Here is a 20715-nt window from a genome sequence, read left to right on the forward strand (position 1 = left end):
TTCATGTTTTACTCAGTAATGTGAGCTTTGGAGATGCTGGTTGGTCATCCAGGTTTTCTTGCAGTGAGGACTCCCAGTCCATGCTTCATTCTGTCTTTTGGGGGCATTATTGGAACATCCTAAGCAGCAAATGTCGAACCAAAGAGATGATTCTCCTGTTCATGGCTGTTTCTTTACAAGAACAAAGTGCAGGACACCATAAGTCCTTATCTTAATGAAAATAGGCTTCCAATTTGGTTTTAAACTGCTCTTAATCGGCAGAATTATACAAGAGACAAGATTTTAAAATGTATATATGAACTTAGTTTGAAATGAGTAAGGGGATGTGTACCTGTAAAGTGCTGTGTATTTGAAAATTACTCGTATTTCCCAACATTTGTTATTCCAGCTGAATTTTTTATGCTCATTGACTTTTTAACTGATGAACAGCAGATAACATTGAGTGGATTAACAAAGTAATGTCATAACCAGCCAATCATTGTGAGCACATGGCCAGTTTTTATTCCTGCAAGCACACCAATCAGCACTCCATCTCTTCTTCTTAAGTCCCGCTACCCGAAGGGTCCGATCTGTCCTTCTGGGATCACACGAGTTCAAGTCAAGAAATCCTAGTCGTGATTTGTGGCCATTATGTTTCACAATAATATTTTTTACTTTTTATTTTTTATATTTATATATATATATATATATGCATTTATTTATGGTGCTTTTTATGATGTTTGTTCATAAGCCTTAATTTATTCAGTTGCCATCAATGACAAATAAATAATGAAAAGAGTCTAGAGAAACTTTTTATTTGTGTGCAGCATCAAACATTGTTCTAAGTTACAGAGTTTACACACGAAAACCCTTTCAGAGTACTTTTAGTAGTCTGAGTCTTACAGGTACACACATGAAACACATTTTGGAATATGGAACTAACCGGCTAACACAGCTGAACGCTGTCTGTCAGGAATGGGACTGTACATATCTATTGCATGGCTGAGTATTTACAGCAGTCAGCTTATCAGGAATAGAGGGAAAAAACTTCTTGTGGGACAATAAAGCTTTCAGCAGAATAAATTATACAAGTAAAAAACTAGCCAGCCTTTTTTTTTTTTTTTTAAAAACAAAAAACAATCTTTTTAGTGAACTCTTTTCATTTTCTGTACTTACACAATATTTTGCCAAAAGTATTCACTCACCCATCCAAATAATTAAAATCAGACGTTCCAATCACCACTGTCACAGGTGTATAAAAACCAAGCCCCAAAGCCTGCGGACTGTTTCTACAAACATTTGTAACGGAAGGGTTTGCTCTCAGGAGCTCAGTGAATTCTAGCATGGTACTGTTAGGATGCCACTTGTGCTACAAGTCCAGTCATGAAATTTCCTGACTCCAAAATATCACACAGTCAACTGTCAGTGGTTTCATAACAAAGTGGAAGTGATTGGGAACGAAGTTGGTCGGCAGATGCTGAGGAGCATGTGTACAAAGGCCAGTAACTTTCTGCAGAGTAGATTGCTACAGACCTAAAAAACCTCATGTGGGCTTCAGGAGGCTGAGAGCCAGGCCTTCTCCTCCAGCATCCGTGTCTGACCTCACAGATGTGCTTCTGGAGGAATGCTCAAAAATTCCTATCAACACACTTTTAAACCTTGTGGAAAGCCCTATCAAAAGAGCTGAAGCTGTTATCGCTGCAAAGAGCGGCCCAATGTCATTCTGAACTCATTTGATTAAGAATGGGATGTCTATTAAGTTCATATGAGAGTCAAGGCAGGCGAGCAAATACTTTTGGCAATAAACTATCTCTGAGATGTGCTGGCTTTTATAGATTATTATGGCATTTTATCCCCTAAATATATAAGATTTAACAGATTAAACTGTTTAAAAACAGATTTCATATTTAAATAGTCATATTTCCACCTTTTTAAAAACTGTTTATAATTGCATTTGTTACTACAACTCTTGACACACTGACAGAAAAAAAGAAGCAGCTCATTTTAAATCCTACCTGTAGGATGAAAGGAGGATCTCTGAGGGACAACATCCCTTCTGAACATAGTCAATATTAATAAACATTTATATCCACATATCATCAGTGCTGTAAACATTCAGGTGTTCCCACTCATAAAATCATGAGTAAAGTGTTATAAGGCAGACAAACAATGGCTGAATCTGAGCCAGACAGGCTGAAGCTGAGGGGTGCACTGAAGTCAGGATTCTTGGATTCTGCTCAAAGTAAACTGAGGTGTGAAGAAAATGATGAAATATTATGGCAAAAAGGGACAGTGTTGCTCCAAGTAAGGCCAATTCTAAATTTAAATTAATATAGGGTTTATTTAAACAACTGCCAGCTGCCTTATTTCTAACAAAATAGTTACACATCAGAGAAATAAAACCTGAAACTGATCTGACTTAAAAGATTTTGTATTCTCTGCACATCATTAGGAAAATGTAGGCTTTTTTAGCATTGTGTCCAGCGTCGGTTACCATGGTGATCTAATCTGTATAAACTGCTCCTTGCTAAGCTGTTCACCTCTTCATAGGACCCCTCTGGACAGCAGGGCAGTCCTGCTTTTATCTCAGGTTACCGGGAATCATAGTGGGATCAGCAGCTACTAAACACTGTGGAGGGCTGCAGGTCAGTCATCTTGTACAAAGCAACCTTCCTGTGAGGAGGGAATAACTCAAAATAGTTTCAAGTATCATGGACCCAGATACAAATATTGTCATGAATAGTGTTTTGTGTTGACTATGGCTGTAAAATCAGAAGCCATATATAGAAGTTAGCATGGGATTAGCTTAAGCATGTTGTTTCTGTTCTTTAGGATGGCGCTGAGGGGGAAGTCCTGGTGATAAAGGCTTCAAATACCAAACCCGATATGTCAAATACCAAGCCAACAGGCCCAACATGGTCCCTAGCAACTTGTGTGATAGATCATGGAAGTAAACAGATGTGCAGGCAAACATCCAAACCCACAGAAGTATAATCAGATTCAAGGCCACATACAGCAGACTGAGGACGGCGATGAGGTGTGCAGACAGGTTGCTTGTCCTCAAGAAGGCCATTGGAGCCGTTTCCTCCATGATGAGGAGGGAAGAATACGCCAGGATGAAGGAGTGTCCCGAGATGTCGAAGCCATGCCAGTGAAAGCCGGCCTGCCTGCAGGTGGCTTTGGACACAAACTCCGTTTTCATAACACTGAAGGTGCTGTTTTCGTAACAAGAACCAGTCGCATCCTCGATGTAGAAGAAGGTTTCTGTGCAGACGTACCAGATAAGTGTCGCCACTGCCAGAGATGACAGCCGGCGGCTGAGGAAGGAGACACTGCTGCTGAAGGAGGAGTTGGAGAGGAGGAGGAACGGTGTCAGCAGCAACAGCGTCCAACCCCATGACAGTTTGACAAAAAATCTGCAAGAGAAACAGAGCGGCGTTAACAAGAAAACCTGCATTTCTACAGAACAGGTTATGTACATCACTTTTCTCCCCATTAATCTGCTGCTTCACTTCTTCATAATCAGATAATTGGATAAAACCAATAGTACTCAAACTGTGGTACACATACTACTGATGGTGCTTGCACTCAAATAATATCTTTTGTAAATTATAGATATTATCAAATTCAACCATCATATCGCTGGTTTTCATGGTCCATCAAACAGAAACTAGGAAAGTTTCACATCTGAACTTTCCTGTGAAGCTGACAGCAGTTCCAGGTAACCTGGTTTTTATATTATGGTGCAGTGAAGATGTCACATGATCCAATCATACCAGCATGATCACATGCCAAATAATAAAGTATCTGCCTTTATACTCGGGGTAATCTGTAAACTGTGATGAAGACATCTCTTCACCTGCTGTCACAAACCTAAACAAAAGGATGGTTACAGAGTCAATCTGAAACTAAAGCTAACATTTACTGATTTACCATCATGTTCATCGGTAACAGTTTCTACACTCACTGACAAGATGCTCAACTTTAACATGATTTATAACTAACCAGATATTTAACAAATAAATGTATCTGTATATAATGTTATTACTTCTGATACTGTCCACTGTAAGAGGACAGAGACGACATGATCGGATTATGTGACATCTTCACAGTAACATAAAACCAGATGATCTGGAGCTGCTGTCAGCTTCAGTGGAAAGTTCAGATCTGAAACTCTCCCAGTTTATGTCCGACGCCGAGGAAACATAAAACCAGAGATATGATGGTTTTTATTTGATAACATAAAATGTGGGTGATGTCTTGGCTATTTTTGTCATTTTACTACACTGAAGAGGATAAAAAAAAGTCAGGTCTGATAGTTTCATTGTAAGAAATACTTTTGTCAACTCAGATTTGATAATTATTTGTATATTTCTGGGGCCGAATATGTTACTGAAATAGGTTAACGTGTAAAAGTAATTAACAGATCATATAACTGAGGTTGTGAAGAAAGACGGATAACTAAACATTTTATTTTTTTATGTGGCATATCAAATATCTAAAGTATTCAAAGAACTAAAATAGTCTCAGATCCTACAGGGTTATCAGGACTTTACTGAGGGGTTGACAAAGTTTAAATATCAGTTCTGGTCACAGTCCTTGTACGACGATAGCTGCCACCACTAAACAATAAATAATATTTTAATCTAGAACTAACCTGCTGAAGTCTGATGGAATAATTTAGGTTTCTGCTCCTGTATTTTAATGTAGATCATAAAAGTGGAACTTATAATAATGCAAAAGGTTTGACCTAAACCACTGAGCTAAACTACTTTAATTCTCAAGTTTAAGGTAAATATATCACAAAGCAAAAATATTTAGCTTACTTTTGTAGTAAATATGATCAGATATTGGAGGATGGTACTAAAATTATGGTCAATTATTATTATTCTATCAGAAATTAAGTTTCTGTCCAGATTAATCAGAAGTTGTTGTAGAGCATAACAAATTATGTTAAGAAAATTAATGAATGAATGAACAGAGAATGTCCTCTTTTTTCCGTGAGATTCTTCAGATTTTCTTTCAAACGTTGGTTCAACTGTCGTTAATACCTGTAATACTTGTTCTGGTCTCTTCTTCACAACTGGAAATATATCAATTATTTAGTAAAATCCTCCATCTTTGCTACATAACTTTATACCACAGTGAGAAAAACAAACGTTTTAACGGCTGTTTCTCCTGTTTCTCAACATCAGCTCGCCTGTTCGCAAAGGTGACGTTAGCTTCATAAGTGAGTTAGAAAATCTTCTCTTCTTTAGTTTGCTAACGACCGACTGACTCCACTTACACGTTCAGGAAATTTCTGCTGCTGCTGAAATACGTCTGCGGCACGAGCTCCAGCTCCTTCAGGATCGACCCCACGCCTGAAATGATTAGAAATGTCCACGGAAAGTTCCTACGGATCGTAGGAATTGTCCATAGTGCCACAAACTGGTCCACAATGACACCCATCGCCGCCATGTTGACGCCGCTGATTTGGCCCGGTCGTCGGGTGGAGGTCTTTCTTCTTCTGCAGTTTTGTTGGCGGTTGGCGTACAACGTACAGAGGTGCATTACCGCCACCAAATGGTGAGAAGTGTGTTGGTCAGAACAGATAGAAAAAAGTCCTTTATATTCTTTTAATGAGCCCTATTTAGGATAAAAAAAAAATAATTATGACTAGATGTTTACCATCTACCCTGTAAAATAACTGGGATTTCAAATGTTACTTTCATTGCCCCGAGTTTATCTAACATTCCCCTTCCTTTAGGTCTCATATATAAGGTGGCTTTAGCTAAGGAGAAAGAGCCATCATCTGGCAACTGGAAAGTCTGTGGACCAATTCCAGGCTTCCCCATGACTCCATGCCAAGTGTCCTTGGGCAAGACACTGAACCCCACGTTGCCTCCCAATGTGTCTGTTGGGGTATGAGCAATAGTTTTAAAAAAAAGCACTGTTCTTTGTAAAGCCATGGGTTGTAAAAATTCAGCACCTTGAATTTCCCCTTACCTTTCAATTTATTCTAGTTCTGTACCTGTCCCTTTCCCCAGAAGTCTATACTGCATTCCTTGCTTTCCAATCCAAGGGAGGGTGAAGGTGCAAGAGGTGAAGCTAAACAGTAAACCTAAGAATGTAAAGTTAGAGAATTCATTGAAATGAAATGAAATGAATGAATGAATGAATGAATGAAATGAAAAATACTTTATTAATCCCAAAGGGAAATTCAATATTGTAGTAGTAGTAATTTTTTTTTTTTTTTTTTTTTTTTTTTAGTAAAGTAAAACAATCACATTAATTAATTAAGGGCTTTGTTCTTCAGCCTGATAGCTGCTGGAAGGAAGGATCTTCTGTATCTCTCTGTCTTGCATCGGACTTGAACAAGCCTCCCACTGAACACACTCTGTTGTTTCGTCACGGCGTTGTGTAGAGGGTGTGAAGGATCTTCCATTATCCTCGTCAGCTTGTACAGAATTCTTTTTTTGATGATCAACTCCAGCGGCTCCAGAGTTACTCCAAGCACAGAACCGGCTTTCTTGATCAGTTTGTTAATTCTTTTCAAGTCTCTGGTTCTGATGCCGCTGCCCCAGCAGATTGCTGCAAAGCTGATTGCACTTTCAACAACAGACCTGTAGAACATTTGCAACATTTTGGTGCAGACGTTAAAAGATCTCAGCTTCCTTAAGAAGTAGAGTCTGCTCTGACCTTTCTTGTAAATGTACTCAGTGTTGCTTTTCCACTCAAGTCTGTTGTCCAGCTGAACTCCAAGGTACTTGTATTCCTCCACCACCTCCACCTCCTCTCCCATGATGGAAACACTTCTATGTGTGTTCTTGTTCCTCCTGAAGTCAACAATCATCTCCTTTGTTTTCTTGGTATTCAAGATGAGATGATTGTCACCGCACCATTTCACAAACTGACCGACCAGTTCTCTGTACTCTGCTTCTTGTCCATCACTGATACACCCAACAACTGCTGAGTCATCAGAGTATTTCTGCAGATGACAGAACTCAGAGTTGTACTGGAAGTCTGAGGTGTACAGCGTGAATAGAAATGGTGAAAGTACAGTCCCTTGTGGTGTTCCAGTGCAGCTGACCACCATCTCAGACACACAACCTTTCAGTCTCACAAACTGTGGTCTGTTTGTGAGGTAGTCATAAATCCAGGTGGTTGTGGAGGGATCCACCTGGAATTTCTGCAGCTTCTCACACAGCAGAGCAGGCTGAATCGTATTAAAAGCACTTGAGAAATCAAAGAACATGACCCTCAAAGTGCTGCCTGACTGGTCCAGATGAGAGTGGGCTCTCTGAAGCAGGTATATGATTGCATCTTCAACCCCAAGCCCATTACGGTATGCAAACTGTAATGGGTCCTGAAAGGTGTTCACCTGCTTGCTGAGGTGAGCCAGTAAGAGTCTCTCCAGGACTTTCATGACGTGAGATGTCAGGGCGACTGGTCTGTAGTCTTTTGGTTCAGCTGGTTGTGGTTTTTTAGGCACTGGAACAAGGCAGGATGTTTTCCACAGCACCGGGATTCTTTTCTGGCTCAGGCTGGTGTTGAACAGGTGCTGGAGAATCGGACATAGCTGTTTTGAGCAGGTCTTGAGAACTCTGGGACTGACACCATCTGGACCTGCAGCCTTGTTCTGGTTCAGTTTCACCAGTTGTTGCATGACTTGGTTACAGGAGACAGACAGAGTGGAGGTGGAGGTAGAGGAGGTTTCAGGAAGTCCTGATGTGGAGGGAGATGAGGTTGTGTCCAGGTCCTTGACTGAGCTGCAGGGTGACAGAGTGGAGGTGTGACAGGAAAGCTGTGGGCTCATGGAGGGTGTGTGGCTAGTTGGGGTTGAAGCAGGAGGTGAGCTAAACCTATTGAAGAACATGTTCAGTTCATTCGCTCTGTCCAGACCTCCATCGGTCTGATCCTCCTTTATCCTGAAGCCAGTGATCTTCTTCATTCCTGACCACACATCCCTCACATTGTTTTTCTGAAGCTTACTTTCCAACTTCTTCCTGTAGTCCTCCTTGCACTTCTTCATTTGTGTTTTAAGTTGTTTTTGTGTGGACTTCAATAACTCCCTGTCTCCATCCCTAAAAGCTTTCTTTTTGATGTTCAGCAGCTTTTTCAGGTCACTGGTGATCCAGGGTTTGTTATTGGGGAAGCACCTCACTGTTCTTGTTGGAACGGTGCTGTCCACACAGAAGTTAATATAATCTGTCACACACTCAGTCAAGGCATTGATGTCATCTCCATGAGGTTCACATAGGACGTTCCAGTCTGTAGCCTCGAAGCATCCTCTCAGAGCATCTTCAGCTTCATTAGACCAGGTTCTAATAGCCTTTCTAATGACTGGTTGTTGCTGAACGATGGGCTTGTAGGAGGAGGAGAGAAGAACTAGGTTATGGTCTGATCTTCCTAAAGGTGGCAGGGCAAAGGAGCTGTATGCATTTTTAATATTTGCATAAAATAAGTCCAACGTTTTGTTTTCTCTGGTGGAGCAGCTGACAAACTGTTGGAAAGTTGGTAGAGTTGCAGAGAGGGAGATGTTGTTAAAATCTCCAGAGATCGCCACAAATGCGTTTGGATGTTGTGTTTGAAGCCTGGCCACTACAGAGTTAATGACATCACAGGCTGCGTCTGGAGCGGTACCAGGTAATATATATACCGCTACCAGAATAACGCATGTGAACTCTCTGGGTAAATAATACGGGCGGAGACTCACAGCTAGCAGTTCAATGTCTCTATTGCAGATTTTCTCTTTAACAGTGACATGTTCAGGATGACACCAGCGCTGGTTTACCAGCACCGCAATTCCACCTCCCTTCAGCTTCCCGCTGAGTTGTTTATTGCGGTCTGCACGGACCGTCCTGAAGCCGTGTACAGACGCATTACAGTCTGGGATGTGTTCATGCAGCCATGTCTCGGTGAAGCACATAATACTGCACTCTCTGTATTCTTTAAGAGACCTGGTTAGCACCTGAAGTTCATCAATTTTGTTAACTAGCGATCTCACGTTTCCCATAACAACCGTTGGAAGAAACGGTTTGAATCGCCACCGTTTTTCTCTCTGCCTCGCTCCTGCCCTGCATCCTCTTCTCTTTCTTTTCAACTCCGTTGGGATTTGAAGTGTTGTTTCACTGATAATCTTGAGTTTGGAGAGTTTTATCAGTTGATCCCGATGGTAAACAAGTCTCGTTGCCATGGAGACTCACAATAACAAGTCTTGCAAAAAGAAAAAATATTCAGAAAAATCTCCCGTATAGCACAGCCTCTGACCAGCGCGAAAAAATCTACCCGAACAGACACAGATTGACAGCTGATATCTTAAAAAAGACGGCTATATTGCAAAAAAAAATCATAAGTTAAAAACAGAGCTACTACAATTGCTGCTGCCACCTAGCGGCGCATTCTAGAAGTAAGGATTGGCAAGAAATCTGGATAATGAACCACTAAAGGTGCATGGATGGAAGTTATTGTGCATATTGGGAATATTTATCTCTCCTCACTATCTAGAGGCTGTGAGAATAAAATCCTGCTTTCCATCTGTTCATCTGATGGCCTCCTTCAACAAAGCTATAGGGCTAAGTGCAAGATGTTCATCCTCTTTCTGAAATTTGTGAATTATTTCAATTTCTTCCTGCATTATCTTACTATGCCCACTATGGGTACCTTCTTCTGAGCTGTTCTCTTCCAGGTATCTTTTGCTAATATGACTCCCTCTATCTGACTATCATGTCCTTTTCTTCTCAAGCTAGACATTGGAATCCATTCACCAAATTCCATTTCATTATTATCATCACCTAGTGCAGGGGTCTCCAACCTTTACAGAGCCGTTTTTACCTCAGCCCAGCTAAATAGAACTTGTTTAGAGCCACAAATGCTACAAGACCTTTTGATAAAAGACAACTTATAATTTTTGATAAATATCTACTACAGGAAATTAATTATTTTTGAAGAACCACATTTTTTAGGTTTGAAAAACAAAACTTTTGCAAAAATGAGGATAGACAGACTTTCTTTTATGGGATGTAGATATTTGTGGAAAATTATGCAAATAAATAAAAACATAGTTTCTAACCTAATGACAAAACAAGAATATATATATATATATATATATATATGTGTGTGTGTGTGTGTGTGTGTATGTGTGTGTGTGTGTGTTACCAAGGGGACTGTGTAACGTAAATCCAATAAAACAAACAACATAAAGTTTTAACTCAATTTATTTATTAAATACAATGAGGGACCATCCCCACATTTTCCTCCTGTCATCCAACTCGGAACCAGTTTACTCAAACCTTAACTATACCCGCACACCACACAGGCGGAGGATCCGCTTAGGTAAACGCGTCCGAGCAGCTACAGACAGGAGGACTAAGATTATTCTAAGTGGGTTACGCAAACAAACTAAACAGACAAACAAAAAGATTAAACAGTTAGTCCACTCTTACAATTATCACAACCATAAAAGACAACTCGGACCAGGAGCAGACTAACTTGAAAAATAAAAGTCTTAAAGGACAGCAGGTAACGGTACCCTCGCTCATTTAAATACTTATTCCAAGGACCAATATCACTCAGATCCCAACCCCGATTGCTGCTAAAATCAATCTGCACCAAGACCGACGTGGCCCAGCAACGTCCTGGCAACTCAACAAGAAACTGGCACTCCCTGGTACTTCTCCTTTTATAGAGGAACGGCCCCAAGGGATCTCCTCCGGACATTTTATTAGTTCAATAGGGCCCACTGAAGTCTAGTGCAGGCTCTGTTAGTGCTTATAGCGTGGGCAGCTTCCACATCTGTGAAGCTCCATCAATGCTGAAAAGTTCATGAAGGTTTTAGAGCAACATCTGCTCCCATCCAGACAACGTCTCTTTCAGGAAAAGCCTTGCAGATTTCAGCAAGACAATGCTGAACCACATCCTGCATCCATCACAACAGCATGGCATCACAGGAGAAGAGTCCGGCTGCTGAACTGGCCTGCCTGCAGTCCAGACCTTTCACCAATACATCTGGAGCATCATGAAAGTAGAAATCCAGCAACCAAGATCCAAGGGCCTCAATTATCCAACTATGCATAGAAAAGCAAACTACAGTGGTATTTGTGGCACAAAAAGGAAATTCTTCTATTTTCTGATTTATCAAAACGTGTGCATGCACGTCCTAAACCTGTTTCCATTTATAAACCAAAATCAATTCCACGTGAGGGAAAGCCTTCCCACGCCCACATGGTGGATATAAATGGTCAGGTGGACGCCTGTAATAAATATTAATCACATCATTTACATGATGGCTTGGCACCGGAAAAGGGGAGAAAAAGTGGAAATTTTTGGGGTGTGAGACTGAGATCCTGATGGATCACGTTGACAAATGTAAAAATATTTAATTGGTGGAAACAGTATGGGCTTTACTTGTGTCACAAAGGCAGAATAGTGGCAGCAGGTGACAAAATGACAAAATGACAGAGTTTAATTATAACTGTCAAGGGAAAAAATATATATATTTATCAACGTTAATATAATACTACTTTCACTTTGATAAAAGACCTGATACCTTCTTCCAGCAGGGCTTAATCAGGTCGCAAACGTTTTTTATTCTACATTTTATCAGGACACTTTAATAATATGATTGTAGGGACTAACATTTCCAACAGAGGGCACAAGTGTATGGGGTGCCAAGTGTAAAAATTCAGTATAAAAGTTGTAGCTGACACATTTTCATTATTTATCTTACTTTTGTCACATTTAGCACATTTTTCCTACATTTAACATAACTGTAAACCACATATATAATGGTCAAATAGAGCATCTAAATCTAAATGTTTAAATCTAAATCTAAATGTTATATGTTATATCTAAATGTTAAATCTTATATTTAAATCTTAAATAATATATCTAAATCTTGAATCTTAAATCTAAAAGTAAAATATTATATCTAATTTATGTATATACATCTTACCTGTAATGACAAACGTCGAAACATAGAAGAAGAACCATAGCAACAATCGGAAAACACTACACACAGCATGGAAGAGGATATATAGGACGAGGGAATGATGGTGGTCTTGGGACTACTGTTAACAGAAGAAGCCAGAACTGAAAAAAATAACAGACTGGAGACGGCATGAACACGGACTTTATTTACTTCCTTGTCCTCCAGCCAGCTCGCTCTCTGATTGGCTACGTTCCGTGCCACGTCACCATCCACAGAGTTACAATGCACGAGCCGTCGGCGTTCCTCAGAAATCAGCTCTGAAATATTAAACATGTTCAATGTTCCCAGTTGTCACCTACAACCCATTTCAGAGCAGATCATCGGAACAAATCGACTCATAACACTGCTCTTTATGAGACACAACTACAAAGAAAACGTAAAGAACATTGCTTATTTGTTTTCATGTCTGCCCTGCAAAACATGTTGCAAAATTCAAATTGATTTGCAATCCCAGGCAGCACAGGACAGTGATGTCAGTGGCCGCTCTTCTTCTTCTTCTAATTCTTCGGCCCTAGTCTGACCGAACTACGCATTTAATACGGTAGAGGGCGTCCAAATCTATGCCAAAGCTGCTGAGGGAGGCAGCTCTGAGAACGTGAGAACATGGTTGTGCTGCACGCTTCCTACTTGCCAAGGATATTGGATACCTGCCAATCAAAAAGACACGCCCCTAATTATGCCAAATTTCAAGATTACATAACATCCAAACAAATGAGTTAGAAAGCCCCCCCCCCCCCCCCCCTCACCTCACAGCTGTCATGAAGGTAAACTTGACCTATTGATCCTAAAATGTTTTTTTGTACCAGGCTTTAGACATCTTTATTTCTGCTGTGAAGTTGGTCTTTTTAACATGGGAGTCTATGGGGATTGACTTATAGGCAGATCCTTATAGGCTGTTGGATCCATTTAATGTGAGTCAGGTGTGTCGGTGCAGGGATGCATGGAAAACCTGCAGGATTGTGGCTCTCAAGGACTGACGTTGGCCACCCCTGCCCTAGAGGATGAGGGGGGACCTCATTTTTGCACTTCCGCATAGGCTTCACATTTTACTGCTGGAGGTTGGCGCGTGGTCCAAATCTGCTGTTTGCGACTGATTTTGTTGCAGTGATGGTTCTCACATTCCTATTTTAGCACTTCAAGAGTACCACACAGAGTATTTTAACTGGAAGGGATGGTATTTTATTGTTTTACAGGCAATTGTAGATGGAAGAGGTGGGTTTTGGGATGTGAACAGTGGGCAGCCGGGCAGCTTGCAGAGTTTTACGTTTGTCACTGCTGTGGGACCTGGCAGAAAGGGAAGGTGTTCAGCAGTGCAGGAACATAGGAGGACAGGATGTCAGCTACTACATCATTGGAGACTCTGCCTATCCACTGACAAGTTGGCTCATGAAGCCCTTCCTGGACAACGGTCACACACCAACAGGAGCCATTCAACCTCAAAACAAGAAATGCTAGAGTTGTGGTTGAAAATGCTTTTGGCAGACTAAAAGGAAGGTGGCAGAGCCTATAAAAGCACAAAGACTGCAGCCTTGACTGCAGCCTTGACAGAGTACAGTCCATAGTGCTCACATGCTGTGTGCTTCACAATCTCTGTGAGAGCCCTGGAGAGGAGTATAGACAGGAGTAGAGTGAAGACAACCCTTATCCACAGCCTGATACTCCAACACAACCACCGGCTGCAGATACTGAAGCAGTCGGAGTGTGTGCAGCTTTGATGGTTTACCCCGTGCTGTCCAACACACCTGCTCTGAATATTCATCATATTTTGAAGTACAAAAGCGAGAACATACATGTATACATGGGCATACATAATGAGAAAATGTTCCACAGATGTAATGACTTTGACAGAGTGCATTTTTTTTCTTTGCTGAATAAAGATCTCCTCCCCTGTTTGTAAGTGCTGTGTGCATTATGAAATCTGCCAGTAGCAAAAGTTAAGGATTAATCTGTCACTGCAGGGGTTGTTTGAGTTTAAAAAAAAGTATGTAGAGATACAGCTGAAAACTTCTGATTCAGGACAAAGGCTTTTATTTTTTTTGTAGTGAAAAAATAAATAAATTATTAAGAAAACGAAACAGACCACAAGAAAAGTATCACCAGTGCAAAATTAAGAAAATCAAACACACAACAAAAGTGTCACCACTGCAAAAAATAACTATATACATGTGCATGCTGGATACGATTGTTTACATCACTGTGGTGCACTGCACCTTCAGGCAATCATACCCATGAGATCATCCATTACGAATCTATGATGGCGACTGGCCTCTGCCACCTCTGCTCGTAGAGCTGCACGCTCTTCTGAGTCTGCTTGTCTCTGTGCCTGGAATAACTCGAGCATGTTCTGTAAACATGCATCACTATTCCTCTGTTGTTCAGCCTCAGACACAAGCATGTCTGGCAAAGTGGTCCGAAGAGTGTCTGTCCTTTTTCTATTTCCTGCAAAAATCAGGGAGGGTAGAGAAAGACAATTAACATATAGCAATGGTAATTCATTACCACCTTAATCCTAAAGAACATGCATGTACAATGCAATAATTTATTTTCTTTACCAGGTCTCGGGCGGATGACAGTGGTGGCAGCTGGCTGGTGATGGCCGATGGTGGTTGACACCATTGTAGCAGCTGGCTCTGGTGTAGTTGCTGAAGGGGATGAATATTTCAGAATAAAGAACAACTTATAAAAAATAAGGATTGCTTACAGGTAATATTGTCCTGTGTGGCTCTATCGGTTCTTTTTTTACACATTCAAAGAAGACATCAGGAAGAGCAGCTTACAAGATGTGTTTGTGCCAGGCTCATATTACTGCCATTTATCAGCAGCATAGATTACACATTTGCATACTGTTGTAGGGTGGCAGAGGGTGCTGGCAGCTGGCTGGTGCTGTCTGATGGCAGTTACAGGGCTCCAGACTAACTTTTTTTTTAAGAGGAGCACAGTGGCCCCTAACTTAAATTTTTAAGAGCGCAAACAAAATTTAGGGGCGCACACTGATCGCCTTGCAAAGCAAATACTGACATTTCCTCTCATTTCCACTGTATTAGGCTAGGTTCACACTGCTGCTCAATTCAGATTTCTTTGTGAAATCCGATTTTTTTGAGAATCCATTTACATTTCCAATTAAATGCGGCTTGTATGTGATCTCCTGTATGAACCTTATGCGCACCAAAAGTGTCCCACATGCATAGAAGACACGACGGCGTGACAGTGAGCGTGCGTGTGACGTTTTTGCAGTAACAGCAGAGTGTATGTTGCACAGTTATTGTCCAACCGTAGCCAGCACATTTTCAATGGCATCGTTTTAAGGAGGAGGAGAGCCAGATTTGTGGAGCAGTGGCAACAACGACTGTACAGACAAACGTGGGTACGGAGTCGCAGCCAGGAGTGGTGGAGAGTGATGTGAGCGCCTTTACAGATAAGAGTTTATAAACAATGTTGTGTATGATGTGTAGGTCAGATTAATGCGACCTGGCCGTCAGACTGAAGTTGCATGGCAAAAGATCAGATATGTATCGGATTTAGTGGCCAAGTGGCCTGGGTCGCATTTGAAAAAACTGGATCTGTGTCATTCAGACTGTTATGAAAAGATCAGATACAGTTTGCATAGGGGGAAAAAAAATCGGATTTGAGTCACTTCAGCCTGCAGTGTGAACCTAACCTTAGAACAATAAGTTCTTGTACAATAAATTCAGAAATTACAATGTTTATAATTCCCGTTTTTTGTGCAGCAGTTGGAACAACATAAAAAAACACAGCTTACTGGCAACACTAACACAAGGACATAGAACTTGTCAAAACAAATCAAATAAAATTTGTTGATTTGTTTTGATATTCACTTTGTAGTCAAAGCAGAACAGCAACTTTGTCACCATCATCCCCCATAGGACATGGTATGACTTGTCCATGTAGTTCCTGGCAATAATAGCTTCAGGGACTGATACTCCTCTCCAGCCACTGCCCCCAGCGCCTCAGTAAGAAAAGCTGCTATTGGCTGTCCTAAAAGTTGCTAGAAGTTGCTAATTAGCATAATCAGCCTAGTACATATAGTTGTAATGGATGCTGCCATAAAGAGGGATGTCGTGGGAAAGGCAAAATTTTTATATATATATACACACACACACACACACACACACACACACATATATATATATATATATATATATATATATATATATATATATATATATATATATATATATATATATATATATATATATATATATATATATATATATATATATATTGGCTGTGCGGCCACCCAAAGAAATGCCACCCCACCCTATTACTGACCCACTGCCAAACCGGTCATACTGGAGGATGTTGCAGGCAGCAGAACGTTCTCCACGGTATCTCCAGACTATGTCACGTCTGTCACATGTGCTCATTGTGAACCTGTTTTCATCTGTAAAGAGCACAGGGCGCCAGTTGCGAAGTTGCCAATCTTGGTGTTCTCTGGCAAATGCCAAACGTCCTGCACGGTGTTGGGCTGTAAGCACAACCTCCACCTGTGGACGTCAGGACCTCATACCACCCTCATGGAGTCTGTTTCTGACCATTTGAGCACATGCACATTTGTGGCCTGCTGGAGGTCATTTTGCAGGGCTCTGGCAGTGCTCCTCCTGTTCCTCCTTGCACAAAGGCGGAGGTAGTGGTCCTGCTGCTGGGTTGTTGCCCTCCTACGGCCTCCTCCAAGTCTCCTGATGTACTGGCCTGTCTCCTGGTAGCTCTGGACACTACGCTCACAGACACAGCAAACCTTCTTGCCACAGCTCGCATTGATGTGCCGTCCTGGATGAGCTGCACTACCTGAGCCACTTGTGTGGGTTGTAGACTCTGTCTAATGCTACCGCTAGAGTGAAAGCACTGCCAGCATTCAGAAGTGACCAAAACATCAGCCAGAAAGCAGGAACTGAGAAGTGGTCTGTGGTCACCACCTGCAGAATCACTCCTTTATTGGGGGTGTCTTGCTAATTGCCTGTAATTTCCACCTGGTGTCTATTCCATTTGCACAACATAAAGTAAAGTTGATTGTCTATCAGTGTTGCTTCTAAGTGGACAGCTTGATTTCACAGAAGTGTGATTGACTTGGAGTTACATTATGTTTTTAAGTGTTCCCTTTAATTTTTTGAGCAGTGTATATTAGGACTATATGCATACAAACTCTTCCCTCATCTACCCTCCCATCATCATCTTCCCTGGGTAAGCTGGATGGCTGTCCATCTCAAGCTCAGGTCCTCTGGTTTCTTCTGGGGGATTTGAGGGGCCTTTGCAGTATGTAAATAAATTAAAGAAATAAAAATATAAAATTGTAAATATAATGTCCATCCATCATCCATCCATCCATTCATCCATTCATCCACCCATCCATCCATTCATCTATCCATCCATCCATTTTCTTCCACTCATCCGGTGTCAGGTCAAGGGGCAGCTGTCTAATCAGGGAAATCCAGACTTCCCTCACTCCGGCCACATTCACCAGCTCATCCGGGGGGATCCCGAGGCTTTCCCAGGACAGCCGAGAGATGTAGTCCCTCCAGCATGGCCTGGGTCTTCTCCGGGGTCTCCTCCTGGTGTGTCGTGCCTGGAACACCTCACCAGGAAGGCGTTCAGGAGGCATCCTAACCAGATGTCTGAGCTACCTCATGTGGCTCCTCTAGATGCGGAGGAGCAGCGACTCTACTCTGAGCCCCTCCCAGATCACCGAGCTTCTCACCCTATCTCTAAGGGAGAGCCCTGAGAGCCCACCCTGCAGAGAAAACTCATTTCAACCGCTTGTATTCACGACACAGCTCGTGACCATAGGTGAGGGTGGGAACATAGATTGACTGGTAAATTGAGAGCTTTGCCTTTTGGCTCAGCTCTTTCTTCACCACAACAGCCTGTTGATCTCCCTGTCCTCCTTTCCTCACTCGTGAACGAGATCCTGAGATACTTGAACTCCTCCTCTTGGGGCAGGACCACACTCCCAACCCAGAGAAAACACTGCGAGAGCTGAAGATCACAGCCCGATGAAGCCAGCATAACCACATCATCCACAAAGAGCAGAGACCCAATCCTGAGGCCACCAAACCGGATCCCCTCAACACCTTGTCGTACAGGGACCGGACAGGGGGTCCTTCATACTCCCGGAGCACCCCCAAGGTCAAACGCCTTCTTTAAGTCCACAAAGCACATGTAGACTGGTTAAGTAAACTTCCATACTCCCTTCAAGACCATGAAGAGGGTGTAGAGCTGGTCCACTGTTCCATGACCGGGGTGACAACCACACTTCTCCTCCTCAGTCCAACTATGCAATGGACCCTCCTCTTAGGACCCCTACCAGGGAGGCTGAGGAGTGTGATCCCCCTGTGGCTGGAGCACATCTTCCAGTCCCCTTTTTATAAGAGGGTCTATAAATAAAATGTATAAAATAATGTTATGTTTTAATATATCCATTTTATATAAATAAAATCATATCTTCTATATCCATATATACCTGTGTAATAACACCTCACCACTGCATATCAAACTGGGTGAGACTGTGTATATAAATACTGTTTCTTTTTTTTCTGTCATTATTATTATTTACTATTTATTGTACATACAGTTTTTTGTGTCCTTTTTAAATTTTGTCTATTGTTTAATGTCTCTTACTTTGTGTTTGAGCTGCTGTAACAGTGGAATGTCCTCACTGTGGGATCAATAAAGGATCTTATCTAAAATGTATATAATAAAATGTCAATTATTATGTATTATATGTATTATATAATGTAATATAATATAGATTAGCATATTATTTTCATATAAATATATATCTATATTTATTAAAACATGTAAATAAAAATGTTCTGCATTAAATGTAAATACATATTTAAAAACATACAATCTTAAAATCTGAAATAAAATGTTAATAAATTAAATGTAAAAGAGAAAAGATATTGTTAAAACCTAATTTACTTTTCTATTAAGAACCAGCTTTTCACAATTTAAACTCCGTGAATGTGAAACTTGAACTAAACTTGAACTTGTGATATAAATGCTAATAGGCTAAAGCTTTAAATAAACCTAAAATACTTGTCCTGGCTTCTGATTTGATACATTGCTGCAGGATGAGGGACTTTTCATTTTTCTGCTCTCAAATATACTTTTTTCTCCAGCTTAATTTATCTGAGAAGAATTGTATTAAACTGATAGTGGTATAAATGTGCTCAGAGTAAAACCCTGAATAGCATGTACTTCAGACTCTGGCATGGCTCCTTGCAGGCAGCAGAGTAAGGATTGGGCTGTATTTTTGGAAGGGTGTGTGTGTGTGGATAGGTCGCCTTGTTAGGTCTGCAGGAGTATTTCCACCAGCAGCGACTGTCAGGAGATAGCTGGGTGGCAGGGACAGGGGGAGAGGGGACCGAGGAGCCATGTAAGACCCCCGGCTTATCCAGACAGGAACAACCCGGGAGAAATGTGAAGTTCAGCAGTTTTGAACGACAAACAAAAGACCGAGTCGTCTGGAGACGAGGAAGAAAAAAAAACATGAAATGTTAAATGTGCGCGCTCAGAAAATATCTAGTTTAACTCCAGAAGAAAAAAATCCCCACAAGTTGAGCAGCCAGGACATCCCAGCCGGGTTAAATGTCAGGTGGAGGTGCTGTCAGACTGACGGAAACAGGCAACAGAGAAAAAACCCAAATTCTTCAGAACAACTAAGACCGGGTCGGTTCGATTCGGACTGCGGGGCGGAATGAGTGGAGGTCGCTTTGAGTTTGATGACGGCGGAGCTTACTGCGGAGGCTGGGAGGGGGGCAAAGCCCACGGCCACGGCATCTGTACCGGACCCAAGGGCCAAGGGGAGTACTCCGGCTCCTGGAACTATGGTTTCGAGGTGGTGGGGGTCTACACGTGGCCTAGCGGGAACACCTACGAGGGCTACTGGTCGCAGGGGAAGCGCCACGGTTTGGGTGTGGAAACCAAAGGACACTGGATTTACAAGGGGGAATGGACTCATGGCTTCAAAGGGAGGTACGGGGTCCGGGTGAGTGTTGGCAGCGGGGCCAAGTATGAAGGGACCTGGAATAACGGGCTCCAAGATGGATACGGAACAGAAACATATGCGGATGGAGGTGAGAGCCCCCAAAAATACCCACAAAAAGTAAAAATACTCATTAAATCATCACGAAGTGAAATTTTTAACTTGAAATGAGCAGTTTTAGGTCGCATGTAATATTTACTTTCAGCACCCTGTGGGTTTAATCTGTTATTCTGCTAATAGCCTTGCAGGATATAACAATCAGGGGCAGGTCTAGAAAGTTCATTAAGGAGGGCACCTAGGAAATAATAATCTGATAGTATCCTATAAATATAGAGCAAGATTTGTAAAAGCAAATAGCCAATTGTATTTTTTTTCTTTTAGAGTAATATCAGAGAGTGATAATACTAAATGATATAAAATTATATATAAATTAAGCAGAAAGGGTCAAATATGATTGGCAAAATGTGTCATGGGTAATTAAAACTGCAAACATTTTTAGGTATTCGTTGGGGTTTCTGGCTACGGCTGTCTACTGTTAGTAAAGGTATGAAGTAAAGTTGGCATATTTGATCCTTAATTATATGATCCCACACAGGACATTCCTCTGATTATATTCAGTATTTAAGAATTAAGTCCAGAAGTAAAAGTAGTCACAGACCTTCAACAATCTAACGCAGCTCTGGCATAAGTTTAATCTTAAATCCCTTTTATTTACCCATTTTAATTAATTGTATGAAGAGTAAAAGTAATTGTTTTGCAAAAT

The 20715-nt window shown here is 41.4% G+C and overlaps 2 protein-coding genes across 2 annotated transcripts in view; one reads left to right on the forward strand and one right to left on the reverse strand.

Annotated features, from left to right (window-relative positions):
- Window positions 1-654: 654 nt before the first annotated feature.
- fitm2 (fat storage inducing transmembrane protein 2) lies at window positions 655-5470 on the reverse strand. Its single transcript, XM_042003812.1, has 2 exons — window positions 5267-5470; window positions 655-3395 (listed from the first exon to the last, which is right to left on the reverse strand). The coding sequence occupies exons 1-2, from the start codon at window positions 5437-5439 to the stop codon at window positions 2786-2788; spliced, it is 783 nt and encodes a 260-aa protein (XP_041859746.1). The 5' UTR covers window positions 5440-5470; the 3' UTR covers window positions 655-2785.
- A 13802-nt stretch (window positions 5471-19272) lies between these two features.
- jph2 (junctophilin 2) overlaps window positions 19273-20715 on the forward strand; it is a 28898-nt gene continuing 27455 nt past the window's right edge. The window contains exon 1 of the mRNA XM_042004464.1: window positions 19273-20043. Within this exon, the coding sequence (XP_041860398.1) occupies window positions 19665-20043 (379 nt within the window). The 5' untranslated portion in view covers window positions 19273-19664. The remainder of the gene's footprint in view (window positions 20044-20715) is intronic.

The sequence above is a fragment of the Melanotaenia boesemani genome, chromosome 13 (genome assembly GCF_017639745.1).
Source record: "Melanotaenia boesemani isolate fMelBoe1 chromosome 13, fMelBoe1.pri, whole genome shotgun sequence".
Lineage (NCBI taxonomy): Eukaryota > Metazoa > Chordata > Actinopteri > Atheriniformes > Melanotaeniidae > Melanotaenia > Melanotaenia boesemani.

Bases quoted from the DNA above. Each gene is read 5' to 3' on its own strand.
- fitm2 (XM_042003812.1), bottom strand. From the start codon at position 5,439: ATGGCGGCGATGGGTGTCATTGTGGACCAGTTTGTGGCACTATGGACA. The intron at 3,396-5,266 runs GTAAGTGGAGTC...TTTCTCTTGCAG, and splicing joins AGCAGAAATTTCCTGAACGT to ATTTTTTGTCAAACTGTCAT.